The sequence below is a fragment of the Mustela putorius genome, unplaced genomic scaffold (assembly GCF_011764305.1).
Source record: "Mustela putorius furo isolate JIRA1106 unplaced genomic scaffold, ASM1176430v1.1 tig00000179_pilon_pilon_pilon, whole genome shotgun sequence".
NCBI lineage: Eukaryota > Metazoa > Chordata > Mammalia > Carnivora > Mustelidae > Mustela > Mustela putorius.
In genome coordinates this window covers 8,601,711-8,620,539 of record NW_025421305.1, presented here as the reverse complement: position 1 = coordinate 8,620,539, position 18,829 = coordinate 8,601,711, and the positions used below count along the sequence as shown (strand labels likewise).

The following is an 18,829-nucleotide window of genomic DNA, read 5'->3' as shown; positions in this document are numbered from 1 at the left end:
GGGAGTTCCTGGACTCATGTTCTAGGCTATTATAACCTTGGAGTAACTGAAATTGACTCTGTGACATCAAGATCTAAACTCTCATGCACATCAGTTCAGGAAGGCAGCCTCCTGACATTCTCTTTTGCAGTATGGCAAAACAGAAAACAGCCCAGTCCGTTCAGTCAGAATGGATGCGCCTTCAAATCTCACCATGTGCAGGATTCTTAACTACTTAGAATTAAGTTTGCGTCTTTCCAAAACAGGTACTTTACCTTCGACTCACATGGGCTGGCGTGAGGATTCAAGTGATTAAGCACTGAAGGGGTGTGTATGTGCACAGCAGAGGGCTCCATAAACGTTAGCTTCCTCCTCTTTGTTTGCACAAAGGGAGCAGAAGCTTCCTGGAACAGCTTTCTACCTCCTTTAACAGGAGCACATTGCATGACTTCCCTTTCCTTTCTTACTTTCTTTTCTCAAATTTTAGTAGTTACTCCCTGCAGGTTATATGTGAGGTGCCCGTGGGGGGCACATGGACTGGGGGCTGATCCTGGCCTCATGGAGCCAGTTCTCTTGCCCAGGCACCTGACGTATTACTAGAGTACAGTGTGCTGAATGCTGTCAGACAGTGGTTTAGGAACCCAAAGGAGAAAACCATTCTGGTGCTCAGAGCAGAAGGGGAGAAGTGAATGGGAGAGTCAGGCACTTCCGGGAAGGGAGACATTTTATCAGGACGCTAAGGAGTGAGTGGATGAAGATGGCTGGGTGGCGGAAGGATGGGCTGTTCTAGTCAGAAAAAGCAGCATAAGCAAAGATGTGGAAGCACAAAAGTTCTGGAGGCTGATTAGGGACATGCTTGAGTGAGGGGGTGCCTGGGTGCTCAGTCTGTAGAGCGTGTGCCTTCAGCTCAGGTCAGAATCCTGGGATTGAGCCCCACATGGGGCTCGCTGTTCAGCAGAGAGTTTGCTTCTCCTTCTTCCTCTGCCCCTCCTCCTGCTCATGCTCGCTCTCTCAAATAAATACAATCTTTAAAAATAAAAAAAAAGTGCGTGCTTGAATGTGTTTACAGAGGGCTGACATAGAAGCTTGCTAGTTTACCTGCTAACGCAGGGATCCTTCAGCATTTAATTCCGGACATTTACTCTTACCCCAAATCTCATCCCTAGACTCATCTTCTCTTGCCTGCTCTCCATTCCTCTTTAGGCCTTTTCCCCTGCTCTACTTCTTTCTCCTCCTCCTCCTTGATGAGATACAGATGGTGTTTTCCAAGTTCTGATGGTCTTCTTGTCCAGGAAGACAAGTCTACTACAGCCTTTTCCTTTAAAAGATTTCACTGCTAATCTCTCTGAGGAAACAGGATAACTAAAATAATAAACCTGAGGAATTTGAAAGAATCCCAGAATCTTGCAAAGTTCTTAAAGTCATGGCCCCTGGTATTTTCTCTCACAGAAACTGGAAGCTTGTTTACTTCCTATCCTCAGTTTGATTCCTATCTGTGGGACGTAATATAGTCCCTACTTGTCTTAATTCTATAGTTAAAGGGACATCAGATTCCTACCTCTTCGAAGGCCCTTCTCTCTAGTAGATTGTCAGAAAGAACACAGTGAGAACAGTAATGTAAAAGAAAGGCCATTCTCATGAGACAGTTTGTATTTTTAAAGATTTTACTTATTTGTCAGAGAGAGAGAGAGCACAAGCAGGGGGAACAGCAGGCAGAGAGAGAAGCAGGCTCCCTGCTCAGCAAGGAGCCTGATGTGGGACTCGATCCCAGGACCCTGAGATCATGACTTGAGTTGAAGGCAGCTTAACCAACTGAGCCACCCAGGTGTCCCGAGACAATGTGTATTATTTTGAATCTCTCATTCACAGCTTCCTTTTCTCTGTTTAAATTTTCACTCACTAAGTATTATCCTCAGTAAGAGTTAATAATGATGTAAAAACTGTTTATTTCATGCTAATTTCTATGAAAGAACACACATTTTTACATACAGAATAATGACAAGTAAAGAGAAATATTCACAGGAACAAAATGAATATGGTAGCAGATTTGTTTTGGCAGTTGCACACTGGGTAATGTTTTGTTTTTTTCCATTTCCCAGTGAGGAAAATGAGTATGTATAACTTTTATGATGGAAAAATAAGATATTATTTATGTATTTATTCAATTACAGTAATCCTGGGATTTCCTGTTCTAGGCGAAAACTACGATTAGAAAGAACAAATTGAGCTAAGCAAGGTCAGGCCTGGTTACTACTTGGATGGGAGAAGGAGCAAATCGCTATAATTGTTCCTATTTGCTCAGAATATTTACAGAAATCCCTTCTGAGGTTATGCTTTTAGCATTTCTTCGAAGGAGCTATCAGAGCTTTTAAATGAAGTCAGGAATGACCTGATGAGATCTCTGTTTTAGAAAAATAATTAAACAACTTGTGGGCTGGCCTGTTGTGAGTCCGGAAGAGGGACACTAAGTAGGATCTTTTCTGAGAGTTGGAGCAAGAAGATGGGTTGCCCTTGAGTCGGGACAGTGCATTGGAGAGGAAGGAGCAGATATGGGAAGCAGGCACTTCAAAGTAAACAAAGCCAAAATTAAACTGTCTTTTTTAAACTAGACTTCCCTCCCCCACCCAGCAAATGTACTTCTCCTGCCCTGTTTCATTTGTCAGTAAATAGCCGCGCCCCCCCTCCGCCCCCACCAGCCCGGTTGCCTGAGATAGAAACTTTGACTTCTGTCTCATCTCCACATCCAGTCCATCACCAAATCCTATTCTTTTCCCTAAATATCTCTTAAATCCCTCCATTTCTTCTGCTCCTTAGTTGAAGCCACCATCATCTCCTATTGGTTGAAGGAGTTTCCAAACTGCTTTTTTGTGCTTTCATTCTTCCAGATCATGATACCAGAGTGATTTTCCAAAAATCAGCATTTGATCCGATGACTCCTGTACTGCAGTGGCTTCTCAGTACTTTTAGGAAACAGTCCTGGGTCTTTTAAGTGGCTTCCAAGGCTAGACCCTACCTGCCATTTTTGTTTTGTTTCTTACCACTCTATTCTCTCGTTCCTGGCTTAACCTTTGACTTCTCTCAGACCTGTCCAGTGCTCCAGCTCACAGTTACCTTCAAGTCTTCACATATACTGTTCTCTCCTGGAACACTCCTCCTTCTCCTCCTCCCCTTTACCCCTTTAAGTCCTTGATGTCCCCCAGTAGACATCACGGTGGGTGGTGGGCCTTCCTGAGCCCTTTGCTAAATAAAATCTTCAGGCATCTTGGGTGTCGTAACATTTGCTATGGGTATTTATCTATCATAGTTGCTTACTTGTCTGTGTTTCCTACTAGATTGTAAGCTGTGAGTGTGGCCATGGGTTGTTGCTGTTCTGTTTACCTTCATATCTTGCTCAGTTAGGTACAGCACCTAAAAATTATGTGTTAAAATAGTTGATGAATTTGGAAAGGGAGGGAGAGAAGATAGGAAGGAGAGAAAGGAGTGAGAAGTAAGAATAAAAACATTTTGCAGGTAGAGACCACACAGGTTCAAATGACATTTTTAATAGGGTCATGGGAAAAAACAGAGTAGTCAAAAGCATTCCAAGATTCATTTACTGAGCATCTGGGTACATGGCAATACGCTTGTTTACTGGGATTAAAAAGCAAAAGGAATAGGTTTCGGTGGCAACATAATGAGTCCAGTATGAACATCTGCAGAAGTTCAATCGGCAGTTTGGGACAGGGGATCTCAGCTGGAGCTTAGGAAAGAAGTGTGAGCCATGTGTGATGACTCCAGTCATGGGAGCGAGTGAGAGTGCCCAGAGAGAGTATATGGAGCAAGAAGACAGCTGAGGTTGACATTCCGAAGACCCTAATATAAAGAAAACAGCAGAAGAGCTCCCTAGTGGCAGCTGGGGACATCATGTCACATCCTACATTATGGTCCTTTTAAGGCCCTATAACAGTGTGTTGCTCAAGAGCATTCTGAAAAAGCCTGGCTGGTTCAGTAACTTTGGAGGCAGGAAGGGAGCAGGAACTCCTGAGAGTAGCTTTTCATGATTTGTTTCTTTCAGGAAATCCTCTATATTTCTGAAATTACAGTGCATTTATGATACTTGCTTTTCTTTGGAGTCATTGAAGTTAACAGACATGATATATTAACAAACACATTTTACTCATCCGAATGTATCTACTTAAAATTTTATGTTTGTTGTAGCACGCCATTTAAAGCTTATAGAGCTTTGTAGTAGACATGCAAATGTGAAAATATTTTCCTTCTCTTTGTTTCCATGTTAGGCTTATAACTATTTTGGGAGATATCCAGTTAGATATCAAAAAGATTGCTAGAGGGTGAAATGATCCATTGTTCTTACTTTTATGTGTTCGCCAGTCTGACAGTCATCTCTGGTAACTGACTCTTTTGTAGGTGAAATGTATAAATTGGATCATTTACCTTGTTCAGTTTTTACAGGTCTATAACTCGTCACAGTTTCCAGTATTCATTATCTTTTTAAACTTGGTCATAGTATTTATCTTACTGAGATTTATTCCTTTTTCTGGTACTTTCCAAATTCTCTGTTTTCATTCAATCATTGGACACATATTTATTGAGTACATTTTTTTGTGTCAGATTCTGTGCGGGGCTCTGGGAATAGAGCAGTAAATAGGCCTGGCCTCTGCCTGCATGGCACTTTCAGTTCACAGAACAGTGGATAAGAGACATTTTAAACAAGTTGTCGCATATATAAATCTATTTGCGCTTAAGAAGGAAAATTACAGGTAAGTATGGGAGATGAGGAAGGACCTGACTTACATGAGAAGGTAGTAAAGTTTGCTTTTGTGAGGAAGGGAATTAAGATAATGAATGAGAATAGCTAGGATGGTTAGTGAGAGAAAAGCTCCCTAAGGAGAAGGGTGTGCTTGTGCAAAGCCCCTGAGGTAGGAAGAGCTTGGATTCTTTTAAGAACTGGAGGAAGTTGAGTGTGACTAGAACAGTATTTGGGAGGAAAAGGGTGACACAGGAGGGCTGGAGGGATGGGTAGAGCATAGGAATTTGCAGGCCACAGGAAGGATTTTCAGAATTATTCTAAATGCAATGAGAAGCTATCAGATGGGGTTGAGCTTATTTAACTCTTGATCTAAGACATGATCTAATTTATCCATTAAGAAGATTATTCCAGGGGCGCCTGGGTGGCTCAGTGGGTTAAGGCCTCTGCCTTCAGTTCAGGTCATGATCCCAGGGTCCCGGGATCAAGCCCCACATAGGGCTCTCTGCTCAGCGGGGAGCCTGCTTCCCTTCCTCTCTCTCTGCCTGCCTCTCTGCCTACTTGTGATCTCCTTCTGTCAAATAAATAAATAAAATCTTTTAAAAAAAAAAAAGAAGAAGAAGATTATCCCAGCAGCGGTTTGGAAAATACATTGAAAATAACATGAATGAATGTAGGGAGCTCAGTTCTAAGACCATTGCAGGTATGTATTCTTGCTGCACAAAGGATGGTCTGCAGACCAGCAGCATTGGTGCCAACTGGGAAATGTCTTAGAAATACATTGTCTCTGACCCCACCCCAGACCTACTGAATCAGTCTGCATTTTAACAAGATCACAAAGCTGCCTCATTTGCTAATCAAAGGTTGAAAAGTGCTGTTCTAGACAAGATATGACATTCCTTTGGTTTAAAACGATTCCAGAGAAATTTGGCAGACTTAAGGTATATTTTGGAGGCAGAAATGAGAGGAATTGGTTACACATTGAGAGGTGGAATGAGAAGTACTGAGGACGACAGGGGTTGCTGTCATAAACAGCTATAGAGAGGGAGATATCATTAATTCATCTGACCAATAGCTGAGTGCCTACTCTGTGCCAGCGCTATTCTAGACACTAGCAATACGATAGTGAACGAAACAAGCCTCTCGAGGAGCTAACGTTTACAGTTGAAGAAGAGGATAACACAAGTAAATACGTTGTTAGAATTATAAATGATAATAAGTGCTTTGGAAAAAGATAACGTTAGCTCTTAATTTTCCTGTGGGAGAAAAGTCTTCCTCCCCTAGTCTTTCCCATCTTTTGGTCAAGGAACAATCTAGAATTAATCTCTGGTGGTTCTTCTCCTTTATCCTTTTGTATACAGTCCATCAACCAGTTTTGTCACCTTTACTTGCAAAACACCTGGAATCTGTCCTTCTTCATTTATACCCCGCTAATCTAAGCCATCCCCATCTCTCACCTGGACTCTTACAGTAGTGTTCCAACTGGCTTCCCAGTTTCCTTCCTTCCTCCTTTATAATTCACTCTCCGTACCTAAACAAAGTGATTTTTTAATAATCTATATTAGTTCATGTCACTTCTCTGCTAAAAATGCCCCTCCCCCCATCTCATAGAATAAAATGCCACTTCTTCACCTTGGCTTGTAAAACTTAGTTGATTAGACTCTACTTACGTTAAAAAAAAAAAAAAAAGAAAGCAGGGTGTAGGGGCAGAGGGAGAGAGGGAATCTCCAACAGACTTCCTGCTGAGTGCAGAGCCTGACGCAGAGCCCCATCTCACCACCCTAAGATCATGACCTGAGCCAAAAAAGAGTAGGATGCTTAACCAGCTGAGCCACCCAGGTGCCCCACAGCCCTACTAACTTTTAGTTATCTTGTGTATTCTTTTCTTGCCCACAACACTTGAACACACTGGCTGTTCCTCAGATATCCTGAGCTTATTTCCACTTTAGGGGATCAGCTGTAGCCACTCTTCTCCTGGAATGCCCTGTCTGTAATCATCCTAGAACTGGCTCCTTGTCATTTAGATCTTAGCTTTCAGTTACCTAAGGAAAAGTCTTCACTTCTAAATCAATATTAATGACCACCCAGTTGGTATTGCCTCACCCTATCTTAATTGTATATAGAAAATATAACTATTTGATCATTGTCTCATTTATTTATTTAGTTGTCTAATTATATCTTGCTGCCTTTCTACCTACTTTTCTAATCTACCTTCCAGTCTGTCTCCACGCTCTTGAAATGGAAGCTTCATAGGAGCAGAAACTGCTCCATAGGAGCAGTGCCTTATTCACTGCTTTCTCTCCTGACACATACCAGCACTCAATAAATGTTTGTTTTTATGTTGAATAAATAAACAGCCCGTCTCCTGGAGCCAGTTTCTCCTTTTGTCAGTCAGTATATTTTGCATATTATTGTCATATTGACCTTCTTTAACCATTGATTTCATTGTGTTTCTCTCTGAATTGAGGATGTACAATGGACCTTAATTGCTTGCTACTGTCTATGTGTGCTACATACCTCTGTCTTATTTATTAAGTAGTTGGTAATCAGTCCAGTCCCCTTAACCTCTCTTACATCTATCATCTTATGATATATTTAGTCAAAGAGAAGAGAAGAGAGAAAGATTCTAAGGCTGTGAGAACCTGTATCATAGGGGGCTTCTAGCTGGCTCAGTTGGTAGAGCATGTGACTCTCAATCTCAAGGCTGTGAGTTCCATTGGGTATGGAACCTACTTAAAAAAAAAGAAAGGGGGAAAAAAGAACCTGTATCATATAAATTAACAATTATTTATCTACCCTGGTGGCTTGTCTTCTGTGCTCCACATGTGTATATGTGTCTTGCCTCCCTTTGAGAATTGTGAAGGACAAATTCTAATAATTTCTTTGAGAATTTGTTTATCTTAGAGGAACTGTCACAGTTCTAGGACTTTGATGATGCTCAATAAATATTCATTTGGTTGATTTGAATTTCTATCCTTAGTGCTTATTAGAATGGCTTTCTTTATAAGATATTTGAGGATATAGCAGAAATACCAATTTTAATGCCTGTTTCCTTCTATTGGGCTTCTTCTGTCCTCACTGCTCAGCACCATGCCTTTCCCTAATCTGTCTATTTCTTTAGGATGGATTCCTGCAAGTGGGGAAAGAGAAAATTCAAGATCTAGTTTATCTGAATAAATTTCAGACTGAAAGAAATATAATCCATTATGTTGGGACTAAAAGCATGAGCATCAGAGCCGGACAGACCCGGATTTGAATCCTGGTTCCCCTGTGATTAGCTGTATGACCATGAATATGTTGTTTAGCTTTTCTGAGTCTTGGGATCTTGATTTGTGAGGTTGGAGTAATCATACTACCTACCTCACGGAACTGTTATGACGATTAAATGAAAGAACACATGCAAATACTTAGGATAGAGTCTGGCACAGTATAAGAAATTAATAAGTTATTTATTGCTAGAACATATAATATATGGAATTTAGCTTTTTAACCACTTCTACTCTCCTCATGCAACCCACTTGTTAATAGAGTCCCCCTCTACTTGAAAACTTGAAAATGGGGAACTGGCATGGGAGCAGTTTCCATTTTTAATAGTCTGTCTTCCACAAAAAGACAGCAACTTTCAGCATCAATAAGTGGTAAGGAAATGAGGACATTCCTGGCAAGAGTAGGTATGGTTGAGACTTATTAATTAATTATATTAATAAACACTGGTTATAATTTAGGTTTCTACTGTTTTGAAGGACTGGAAAGTAGGATAGAAAGAGAAGAAAGGAGTGTTTGATTAAAACAGAAGTATAGTATTATATTTATCTGCCTGTAACTGAAAACCATACTTCCAAAGAACTGATAACAAAATTCATTATTTTTATACTTCCTTTATTCCTTTTGATGCCTTTCTTCAAATCTGAAGTGGTTAATATTGTAATGTCTAAACATAAGTGTAAAATTATGAAACAGAAAAAAACAAGCTGTAGAAGGGTAAAAATAATTATGAAGTTCCTTTTAAATAAGAAGAGCATGTTTAGTATATTTGATGTAAACAAAGCTAGTGTATTTAGAAGTAAATTTGTAAGAAAATCTTTGTGTAAGAGAAGTTGTATTTGTTTGCTATATATAAACATGTATGTGTATATATATGTATATGTGCATATTTTCATTAATAATGAGCGGAAACAGTGCAAACTTTGATAAAGTAGGTTTTGGCAAAAGATCTTCTGACTTGTTTTACCTCCAAAAAAGTCTCTTTTTACTTAATGTTCTCTTTGTAATTACAGGGTGTCGGAAAAAATAAGATTGTTGACAGATTCCTTCACCTGCTCAACAGACCCCGAGAATACATCCAGCTGCACAGGTAAGAGTAGAAGACCCAAACCTCTTGAGATCTAGTTTAATAGTTTATTTTTCTCCCAGCACAATTTAAAAATACTTTCTTAAAAGCGCATTTTATAAACCAGTTTCATTTCTGTTCCTCCTGTCCTTATCTCTCTTTTCCTTAAAAGGCAATAAAACATTGCAAAATTTGTTTTTTTTTAGTGACTAATGCTTTATAAACATGAATTAATAGATATTTTGTGAACAGAGAGTGTTGAACATTATATTCTAGGAGCAGATTTCGTCAACATAAAGGCTCTTAAATTAGAATAAAAATATGTAGAGACTAAACCCTTCGCTAAAAGGAAGCTAAAATAGCTCACAAGGAGAAACAATAAACTATATGATCTCAGATATGAGGTAAGGAATCAAAAATGTAGAAGAAATAAGTTATTAGTCTCCTTGCCTTCCTTATAAACACTTTGTGGATCATTTAGTTTTGTGTGGTCAGAATGCTGCTTCAGGGACACCTTTTAATCAGATAGATATTCTTGACATGAACTGTTTTTAGCTTTCTCAGTTAACCTGCTCTAAATCTTTCTAAAATAAAAATAAGTAGCAGATCACCAAAAGAGAGAGAGAGAGAGAAAGATGGGGAGAAAGAGAAAGAAATAGAGAAATCAAAGAATATACCAAGTAGTAACCACTAAAACTAGATTGAATTATTTTAATTCCAGGAGATAAAAAATATTGTGTAGTGTAAAAAAACATTGGGTTGATTTGTAAGAATTAATTTCTCATTTGGGTCCTTTGATTGAATAATGATTCATTCTTAGAAGAAAAATGTAGGAGAAAAGAAGACAGAACTAATGCAGCATAGGAAAAAGAGAAGAGAACTAATATAAAGCTGAGAAGTGGTCAAAAGCTCCCTCTTGGGATTTACACCTCTAGCTGTAACAGAGTAAGTGGTATCTGATTAGTCCTACCATAATAAAGGGTTATAAAACAAGACTCACAAATAGTAGGAGGTTTACAACTACAGGGATCTGTGAGCTAAACAACTGTCAGAGCTCCAGGTGGTTAGGAGCTTTCATTAAACACTCCTGGTATTCAGAAGATACTCTATAAAGCATGTGCATTAGAAGTAGAACCAATCTGCCCCTAGAGTAAAAGCTACTCTATGCCCATCCTTAATAAGTTAAAACATAAGCCGTGAGAAATTAAGAATCCTTGCAATTTAGTAGTATTTTAGAAGTTTTTCTCAAACAGAATGACTTTAAAAACAGATGTTAGAGGGGACAGATGTTAGAGGGGAAGTGTCTTTAAAAGATCAATCTTATTCAAAAGTGTGTTAACTTCTTAGCCAAACATACTTAACATTAAATGAAGGAAGACTACAAAATCCATTCAATAACACATAGCATTCAAAATGTCAAGTATTCAATAGAAAATTACTAGACATACAAAGAAGCAAGAATATTGGTCAATAGAAATAAACCCAAAAGTGACAGATGGTGGAATTAGCAGATAGAGACTACAAAACAGTTGCCATAAATATATTTAGGCATTTAAAGAGGGAAAATGAACATAATAAGGGAATAATTAGGAATTCTCAACCCTAAAAAACAGTTTCACATATAAGCAATTGGAGTCTCAAAAGAAAGGAGAAAGAATAGGGCAGACCAATACTTGAAGATATAATGGTGAAAATTTCCCAAATTTGTCTGAAAATATAAAATCACCAACCCAGGAAACTCAGTGACTATCAAGCAAGATAAATACGAAATCACAAAAAAATACATTATACTCAAATCATTGTTAAATTGAAAGGTAAAATAGGGGCACCTGGATGGCTCAGTGGGTTAAAGCCTCTGCCTTTGGCTCAGGCCATGATCCCAGGGTCCTGGGATCGAGCCCCAAATCAGGCTCTCTGCTCAGCAGGGAGCCTGCTTCCCCCACTTCCCCCTCCTCTCTCTACCTGCCTCTCTGCATACTTGTGATCTCTGTCTGCCAAATAAATAAATAAAATCTTTAGAAATAATAATAATAAATTAAAAGGTAAAATCTTTAAAACTGTCAGAGAAAAAAAGACAAATTACATATAGGGGAAAATAATAAAAACAACTGCTGATTTTTCATGTGAAATAAATACCACAATTCAATGAAATGATTGTTTTGAAAGTGCCAAAAGAAGAAAAAAAGTGAATGTAGAATAATGTATTTGGCCAAAAATTCTTTAAAAATAAAGACAATTTCAGAAAAACAAAAGCTGAGAATATTCTTTCAGCAACAGACCTGCATTATTTATAGTTCAGCGCTTTCCATGAACATAGATACAAAAACCTTTAATGAATATTAACAAAACAAAGTCAAGAATATATAAAAAGGATAATACATCATAGCCAAGTGAGTTTTATCCCAGAAATTTAAGGTTGACTTAATATTTGAAATTAAATAATGTAGTTCATTTAATTTACAACATAAGGGGAAAACCATGTGATTGTCTCAATCATTGCAAAAAAAAACACTTGAGAAGATTTAATACCCATTCATAATAAAACATGGCAGCAAATTAAAAATAGGAAACTTCTTCACTTGAAAAGAGGCCTTTTAAAAAAAATTGTTTGTTTGTTTGTTTGTTTATGTGAGAGAGAAAAAACAGAAGCAGAGGGAGCAGGAGAGGGAGAAGCAGGCTCCCTGCTGAAGAGGGTGCCCAATGAGGGGCTCAGTCTCAGGACTCTGAGATCATGACCTGTGCTAACGGCAGGTGCTTAACCAGCTGTGCTACCCAAGTGCCCCTTGTTAAGAGGCATTTATGAAAAGCCTGCAGCTAACTTATATTTAATGGTGAAAATCTAAATGCTTTCTTTCTGTGATGGGGAAAAGGCTAGGATATTCACTATTCAGCATTATGCTGGAGGCTCTAGCCAGTGCAATAAGACAAGAAAAAACCAAAACCGAAATAATGTTTATTTTTTTTAAGATTTTATTTATTTATTTGATAGTGATCACAAGTAGGCAGAGGGGCAGGCAGAGAGAGAAGAGGAAGCAGGCTCCCCACTGAGTGGAAAGCCTGATGCAGGGCTTGATCCCAGGACCCTGAGACCATGACCTGAGCCGAAGGCAGAGACTTTAACCCACTGAGCCATCCAGGTACCTCTGAAATACATGTTTAAATGGAAGAAGTAAAATTGTCTTTGTTTAAAGATGACATGATTGTATATATAGAAAATCCTAGGAAATCAATGGGGAAAAAAACCCATCAGAATAAGTGAATTAAGAAAGATCATAGGATACAAGGTCAATGTACATCAGCAGTTGTATATTTATATAATAGCAGTGGGCAGTGGAAAAATAGGTTTTTTTGTTTTTGTTTTTTTAGTTTTTAGTTAAAGAGGGCACGTGATATGACAAGCACTGGATGTGTTATTTAACTAATGAATCATTGAATATTATATCAAAAACTAATAATGTAGTATACATTGGCTAAATGAATTTGAATAAAAAAATTTTTAATATTATTTATAATAGCATAAAAACATGAAACACTTAGGAATAAATTTAACAAAATATATGTGAATTTTAATTTGCTATTGTAAATTAACATGGCAAGGCCAACCCAACTCTATAACTTTTATAGGTCACCTACATAATTTCAGAAAATTTCCAGCCTATTTCCACAACTTCTCATGATATTCTTTATATGAATAAATGATGCCTTAAGAATTTCAACTCCCTTTTTTTCTTTTTTTAGGAATTTACTATGTCAGACTATAGAACTAGGTGTTTTAGGTGATACCAAAAGAGATAAGAAACATAATTTCTATCTTTAAGAAGCTACAATACTATTCTTACTTAAAATTATTTCAATATTTTATGTTCCCCTGAATCTGAAAAGCTGACTATTTTTACCCTTTACCTTTAAGCTTTAAAACCAGTTTTTCGACCTTATAGACCAAGTTTGAGGAAAATAATGAAAGAATCATGAAGTTTGACTCATTTGTTATTTCTTACCCGAGTAACTTTTTTTTTTAAGATTTTTATTTATTTATTTGACACAGAGAGAGATCACTAGTAAGCAGAGAGGCAGGCAGAGAGAGAGGGAGAAGCAGGCTCCCTGCCGAGTAGAGAGCCCGATGTGGGGCTCGATCCCAGGACCCTGGGATCATGACCTGAGCCGAAGGCAGAGGCTTTAACCCACTGAGCCACCCAGGTGCCCCTCACCTGAGTAACTTCTGTTGATCACATCACAGTTCTAGTTTTTGAGCCACAAGGCACATGGAAAGACCCATTTTTTTACATTTTAAGTATGATACAGTGAGCATTTCAGTTGTTCGTTCTTAGGAGAATTTGAGCTATTTTATTTTGGTTGCATGTGTTTAGTTTCTACCATACAGTGGTACCGTTAAAAATACGTAATTACTTTTAATTAAAAACTTTTCATTAGTATGTACTCTGATGCCACTTAAGCATGTAATGTTAACTTAGAGCAAAAACAAATGAATTTAAATTTTAGAATTTATGAGATATTAAGGACATTGGGGAGGGTATGTGCTTTGGTGAGTGCTGTGAAGTGTGTAAACCTGGTGATTCACAGACCTGTACCCCTGGGGATAAAAATATATGTTTATAAAAAAATAAAAAACTAATAAATAAATAAAAATTAAAAAAAAAAATTTAGCTTTTAAAATAGTCAAGCAAAAAACCAACTTCTCTTAAAGATGACATCAGAGGTTGAAATTAGCTCACACATTTATGCCCCAGAAAGAAAGTAGTCACTTTAGGTGAAAGTCCCTTTGTATGATGGGGCAGTTTTTCCATTTGTATATATTGAACACCAAAATATTTTTAAAGAAAGATGTATTAGGCTGAATTGCATCAGTCAATTCTGATTGTAAATTATGGAACACAATCAGAAAAAAAGGAGGCAAAGAAATAAAACAGATACTTAGTAATTATTCCTGGGTGTATGTCACCGTCACACTGATTGTAAACAGGCCTTTTGCTTATAATTCATCATCTTTAATAGTTATAAGAAGTTTTGATGTCTTATTTTTCTAGGAATTGTTTTTCTCTAATTGTTGGTTTAAACTTGTTTATAATATCATATGATATTTTACTGTCCTTAGGCTCAGTAATGATATCTTCATTTTTATTCCTGGTATTGATTATTTGTCTTCTTTTTCTTTTATTCTTGATCAGTTTTGCCAAGAGGTTATCAACATTATTGCTGTGTTCAAGCAACCACCTTTTGGCTTTTGTATGTTTCTTTTCTATTCAATAATTTCTGATTTTATCTTATTATACCCTTTCTTTTATTTTCTTTGGGTTTAATGTGCTTTTCTTTTTTAAGCTTTTTTATTAAATGCTTATATAATTGATTTTCACTTTTTAATTTATGTATCTGGAACTGTGTTTCTTGGGGTTTCCCTTTGGGTCTCAGTTCTTTCATCTCTGATTAAGAAAGGTAGACAAGGTCATTTCTAGTATCTTTTAGCTCTATATTTTAATATCTTTAGACAAGAAGAAGATGGTATTCAAGGTGCTTTAATAGTTTAGAAGATTAGAGATACCACACCGTACTTTCTGCCTACAGTGTCTTTTATACTAGCCTTTTGTCGTAAGGTAACAAATGATCCGTAAATAGTAAAAAATTATGGGCTGCTTATTTATGTTCTGTGGTAATTTTGACATTGCCTACACAACTATACAGATATGTTATCTATGAAAAAACTTTCTAAATTCAAAGTATAATAAGCTTCAGAGCCTAATATTTGTATTATTTTTGTTTATAGCACCCATTGCTACATATATGATTGATGATTTATTACAAATAAAATATCTACTCATTTTAACACAGACACAGGTATCTCTGGCAATATTTGATATTTAATATATTATATAAAGTTGGAAATAAAAACTCTGTTTCTATTTAAAATACAAAATATTAAAGGATTTTCATTAATTAAATTTGATTTCAATATGGGGAGTTTTTCATTATATTCAACTTTAGGGCTATATTTGCCATAAAATTTAAGGTCATAAAATTCCTTTAGGAAAAACATGTTTTAAAGGACCTAAAAACAGTAGTCCAGAAAAATGTTCTGGACTTCTCTGATCTATGGGTGACGTACTTAACATCTTTACTTTATTTTAGATTCCTTTTCATGGATTTGTGATGTCACCATCTAAATAATCAGTCACATTCAGTTTAGTTTATAGATGTCATTCCAACAAAATTAGTTATGGGCCACTTAGCACATTCTCTTGATAAGTAAAACCATCACCAGACATACATGAATAAAACATACAACCAGTGTATTTTTTAAGTATTACCATCTTATATTTGAATGATCAGTCTCATAAAAATGAGCAAGCTGGGCAACTTAATTCATTCTTTAATTAAAATCAAGATATTGTCCTGTATATGATTTAATTTAAAAGATTAATGGATATGATTACTTTTATGGTATGTATTACAATCAGAAGAGACTCCATATCTCATATTTGTGAAGTATGTCTTTTAATTTGTTTTTCCACAATGTTATGTTACTTTGACAAATAAGAGGACACTTGATATGTCACCTTCTGTAGCTGTATTTCCTCTAAAAGTATAATTCTATATTAAGAACTATCATAAGGCTTTGAAATACTTAATTTACCAGGGTTCTTTTTCATTTGCTCCCCTTCATATATGAAGATGACAGCACAGATCAATCATTAGCATTCCCATATGCTCTTGGTTGATTATTTTTCTGATAGTGATGCCCGTTGTGAATATAGAGTTCCCAGGTTCCCAGTACAGTTCAGACTTTTTCTTTAGTGGGATTTACTTCATGTCTGCTCAGCTTATTCCAGACTGGACCATTCTGTGTCCTACTCACAAGTTTTGAGCTTGTATCCATACCTCTCTTTATTCCTCCATCTAAAATTTACTCTGTTTCTCTTCTAATCTTTCAAGATTTGGTTCATTTCTACCTCTACATGGAAATTTTCTGATTTGTTATTATGAATATAACTTTTCCATCCTCTGAAACTGCACAGAACTAAATTTGTACCATTGTGAAAGAAAGAATAAGAGTTTTCGAGATCAGGTCCTATCTGTGCCATTAACTTTTTCGTAACTTTGAACTTCTTGAGTCCTAATTTCCTTACTTATCAAATTGAAATAATAATATCTGCCAGGCTGCTTGTAAAAATTAAATGAGAGACTGTGTGGAAAGGACCAATCAGTGTCTGACATAATTTGGGCACTTAAGTATTTAGGCAAACTAATAAACATTAGTTTCTTGCCACATAACCTACTTTCTTTTCTCACTCGGATTTGCATTATATTTAATTTCTCCATCTCATTTGCATCCCCTCCACTTTCCCCAGCCATGCCTCCCCATCTAAATAGGACACTTTTTGAGGTCAAGAGTCTGGTTTATTCACAATGTATTAATTCATTTATCTAATTTGTACTTACTGAATTCTTGTTTGTCAGTGGCTTTTAAGGCACTGATGTATAGAAGATGATATCGATCTTGACCTAGAGGAGCTTGCTTGCTTGTCAGTGGGTGAGACTGCAACATTACAGTACGATGCTGCATCTGAGCTAGGAAAGAAGCATGTGCAGCTTCTGTGGGAACGCTGGGGAGAGGTGCCCAGCTCTGAGTATACGCGTGTGATATAGTGAAGGTGTCTGAAGAAGGTGGTACTCAGATGGAGTGTTAAAGGATCAGCAGGAGTTTTCTAAGTACAGAACAGAGAACAGAGCATTATGGTTATTGAAAACGTACGATCTAAAAACCAGGACATGAGAGGCAGCTTGGTATAACGTGGGCTGTATGTGCATAGAGGCAAGGGTTGTTGCCAAGAGGAAGATGCGGGCACAGCATAATTCAACATACAAGACTGTCCTCAGGCTAAAGAAAACTGAATGTGACAGTCTAAATTTAGAAATTCACAAAGTCCCAGAGGGAAAATGGATGTATTGACAGAAAATAGAAAAACTAAGAGCTTTTCTAAGTCTCACAGAAAAAAACTAGTATTGAGCCATCAGGACATTCTTAGCACTGATAAGAGCATTAGAGGACTGGAGACACGCCACATGTCAGCTGCTCTGCAAAACCTCTGAAATACTCCTGGCTCATCTTACCCACTCTGAACTTGAAAAGCTATTATAGAACCAATTTTATCAGTCATTGGACAGTAGTTTTCCCACTAAGAATGTCTTCTACTGCCTCTTTTTCACTAAAGGAATTAAGCCAGTCCCTCTAACCTTTCCACATAGATGTTCAGGTTTGTAATAATTTTTTACTCCTTTCTGGATAATCTTCAAATCCATTTAAATTTCCGTATTATTTTTGTTTCTTTAACAAACATGTACACAGCTGCTGCTCTGAATTGGACACTGTTCTAAGCTGTTTTCAAATTGTAACTCACTGTTGCTACTATTCTCTGAGATCAGTATGGTTTCCCTCTCTGTTTTGCAGAAGAGGACACTGAGGCACAGAAGAGTTAAATAACTTGGCTGAGGTTACAGAGCAGGCTTCTTATGACCTGGCATCAGCCCTATGCTCTAACCACTGCACCATGTTGCTTCTTGACTTTGTTGTGTTGATTGAATATTATTTCCGTGATGCTAGAACTTCAGTCAATTCGTGGGGCACCTGGTTAAGTTAAGTTTCTGGCTCTTGGTTTTGGCTCAGGTCATGATCTCGGGGTTGTGAGATCTAGCCCCGCATCAGGCTCTGCACTTGGTGCAGTCTCTGCCTGAGACTCTCTCTCCCTCTGTCCCTGCATTCTCTCTCTATCTCTCTCTCTCACTAAAATAAATAAATCTTTAGGGGTACTTGAGTGGCTCAGTGGGTTAAGCCTCTACCTTCAGCTCAGGTCATGATCTCAGGATCCTAGGATGGAGCCCTACATCAGGCTCTCTGCTCAGTAGGAGGCCTGCTTCCCTTCCTGCCTTTCTGCCTACTTGTGACCTCTGTCTGTCAAATAAATAAATAAAATCTTTTTTTAAATAAATAAATAAATAAATAACAAATCTTAAAAAAAGAAAAAAAAAAAACTTGAGACAGTTCCTCACTAAAGTACCAACCATGTGGTAAGATTGTCAGTAAATAAGTTTTACTTTCTAGACTTCAATCCATGGATAATAGCTTAATTTTTTTAAAATTCTAGCATGGTATTTCTAACCCTTGCTCATCTTGACCCCAGGGTCTTTCCTTTGGCCACTTATTCCATATTTTTCCATTTTTTCAATAGTAACATCTTATAAAATTTCATTTTCTGTTTCCTTGACCAGTTTTCCTGGTTATCCAACTTATTTTGCCTCCCCAGAGGAAGTTCATCAACTGTCACCCCAGGAATTCCTAAGAACTGAATGAATTCCTGTGGCCTTGTATGCAATGTCCCCTTGCAGGCCGATGCCGCGTCAGCTCTCTCAGTGCTCCAGCCACAGGCTGAGGGTTAGAGAGGTTGCTCAGTTAGAGTTGCACACAAACCCCTGAATCTAGAAGTCCCAGCCATCAGCATGCCGCAGGCTGTTTCAGAAGAGAAGACTGGAAACAAGGAAGATCTTTCATTTTTATTTCCTAAGTCACAAGCTAAACAAGCTTGAGAACCACCGATCCCCAGTGCATTTTGTCTTAGTTTTGCTATATCTCTTGCCCCTAGAGAAAAGCCATATTCCTGTCAAGTGTTACGTACTTTTTTAGATTGAGGAAAACTTTTAAAAATCCAGAAAATGTAAATAGAACTATATAACACCTACCCAGATTTATCACTGAGATTTAACAA

At 37.3% G+C, this 18,829-nt stretch overlaps 1 protein-coding gene across 2 annotated transcripts in view; it reads left to right on the top strand.

Moving 5' to 3' along the window:
* The window catches only part of VWA8 (von Willebrand factor A domain containing 8), a 325,814-nt gene that overhangs the window by 152,276 nt on the left and 154,709 nt on the right, over positions 1–18,829 (top strand). For both annotated transcript variants that reach the window (XM_004759284.3, XM_045076623.1), the window contains one exon: positions 9,004–9,080. In XM_004759284.3, coding sequence (XP_004759341.1) covers positions 9,004–9,080 — 77 coding nt within the window. The remainder of the gene's footprint in view (positions 1–9,003; positions 9,081–18,829) is intronic.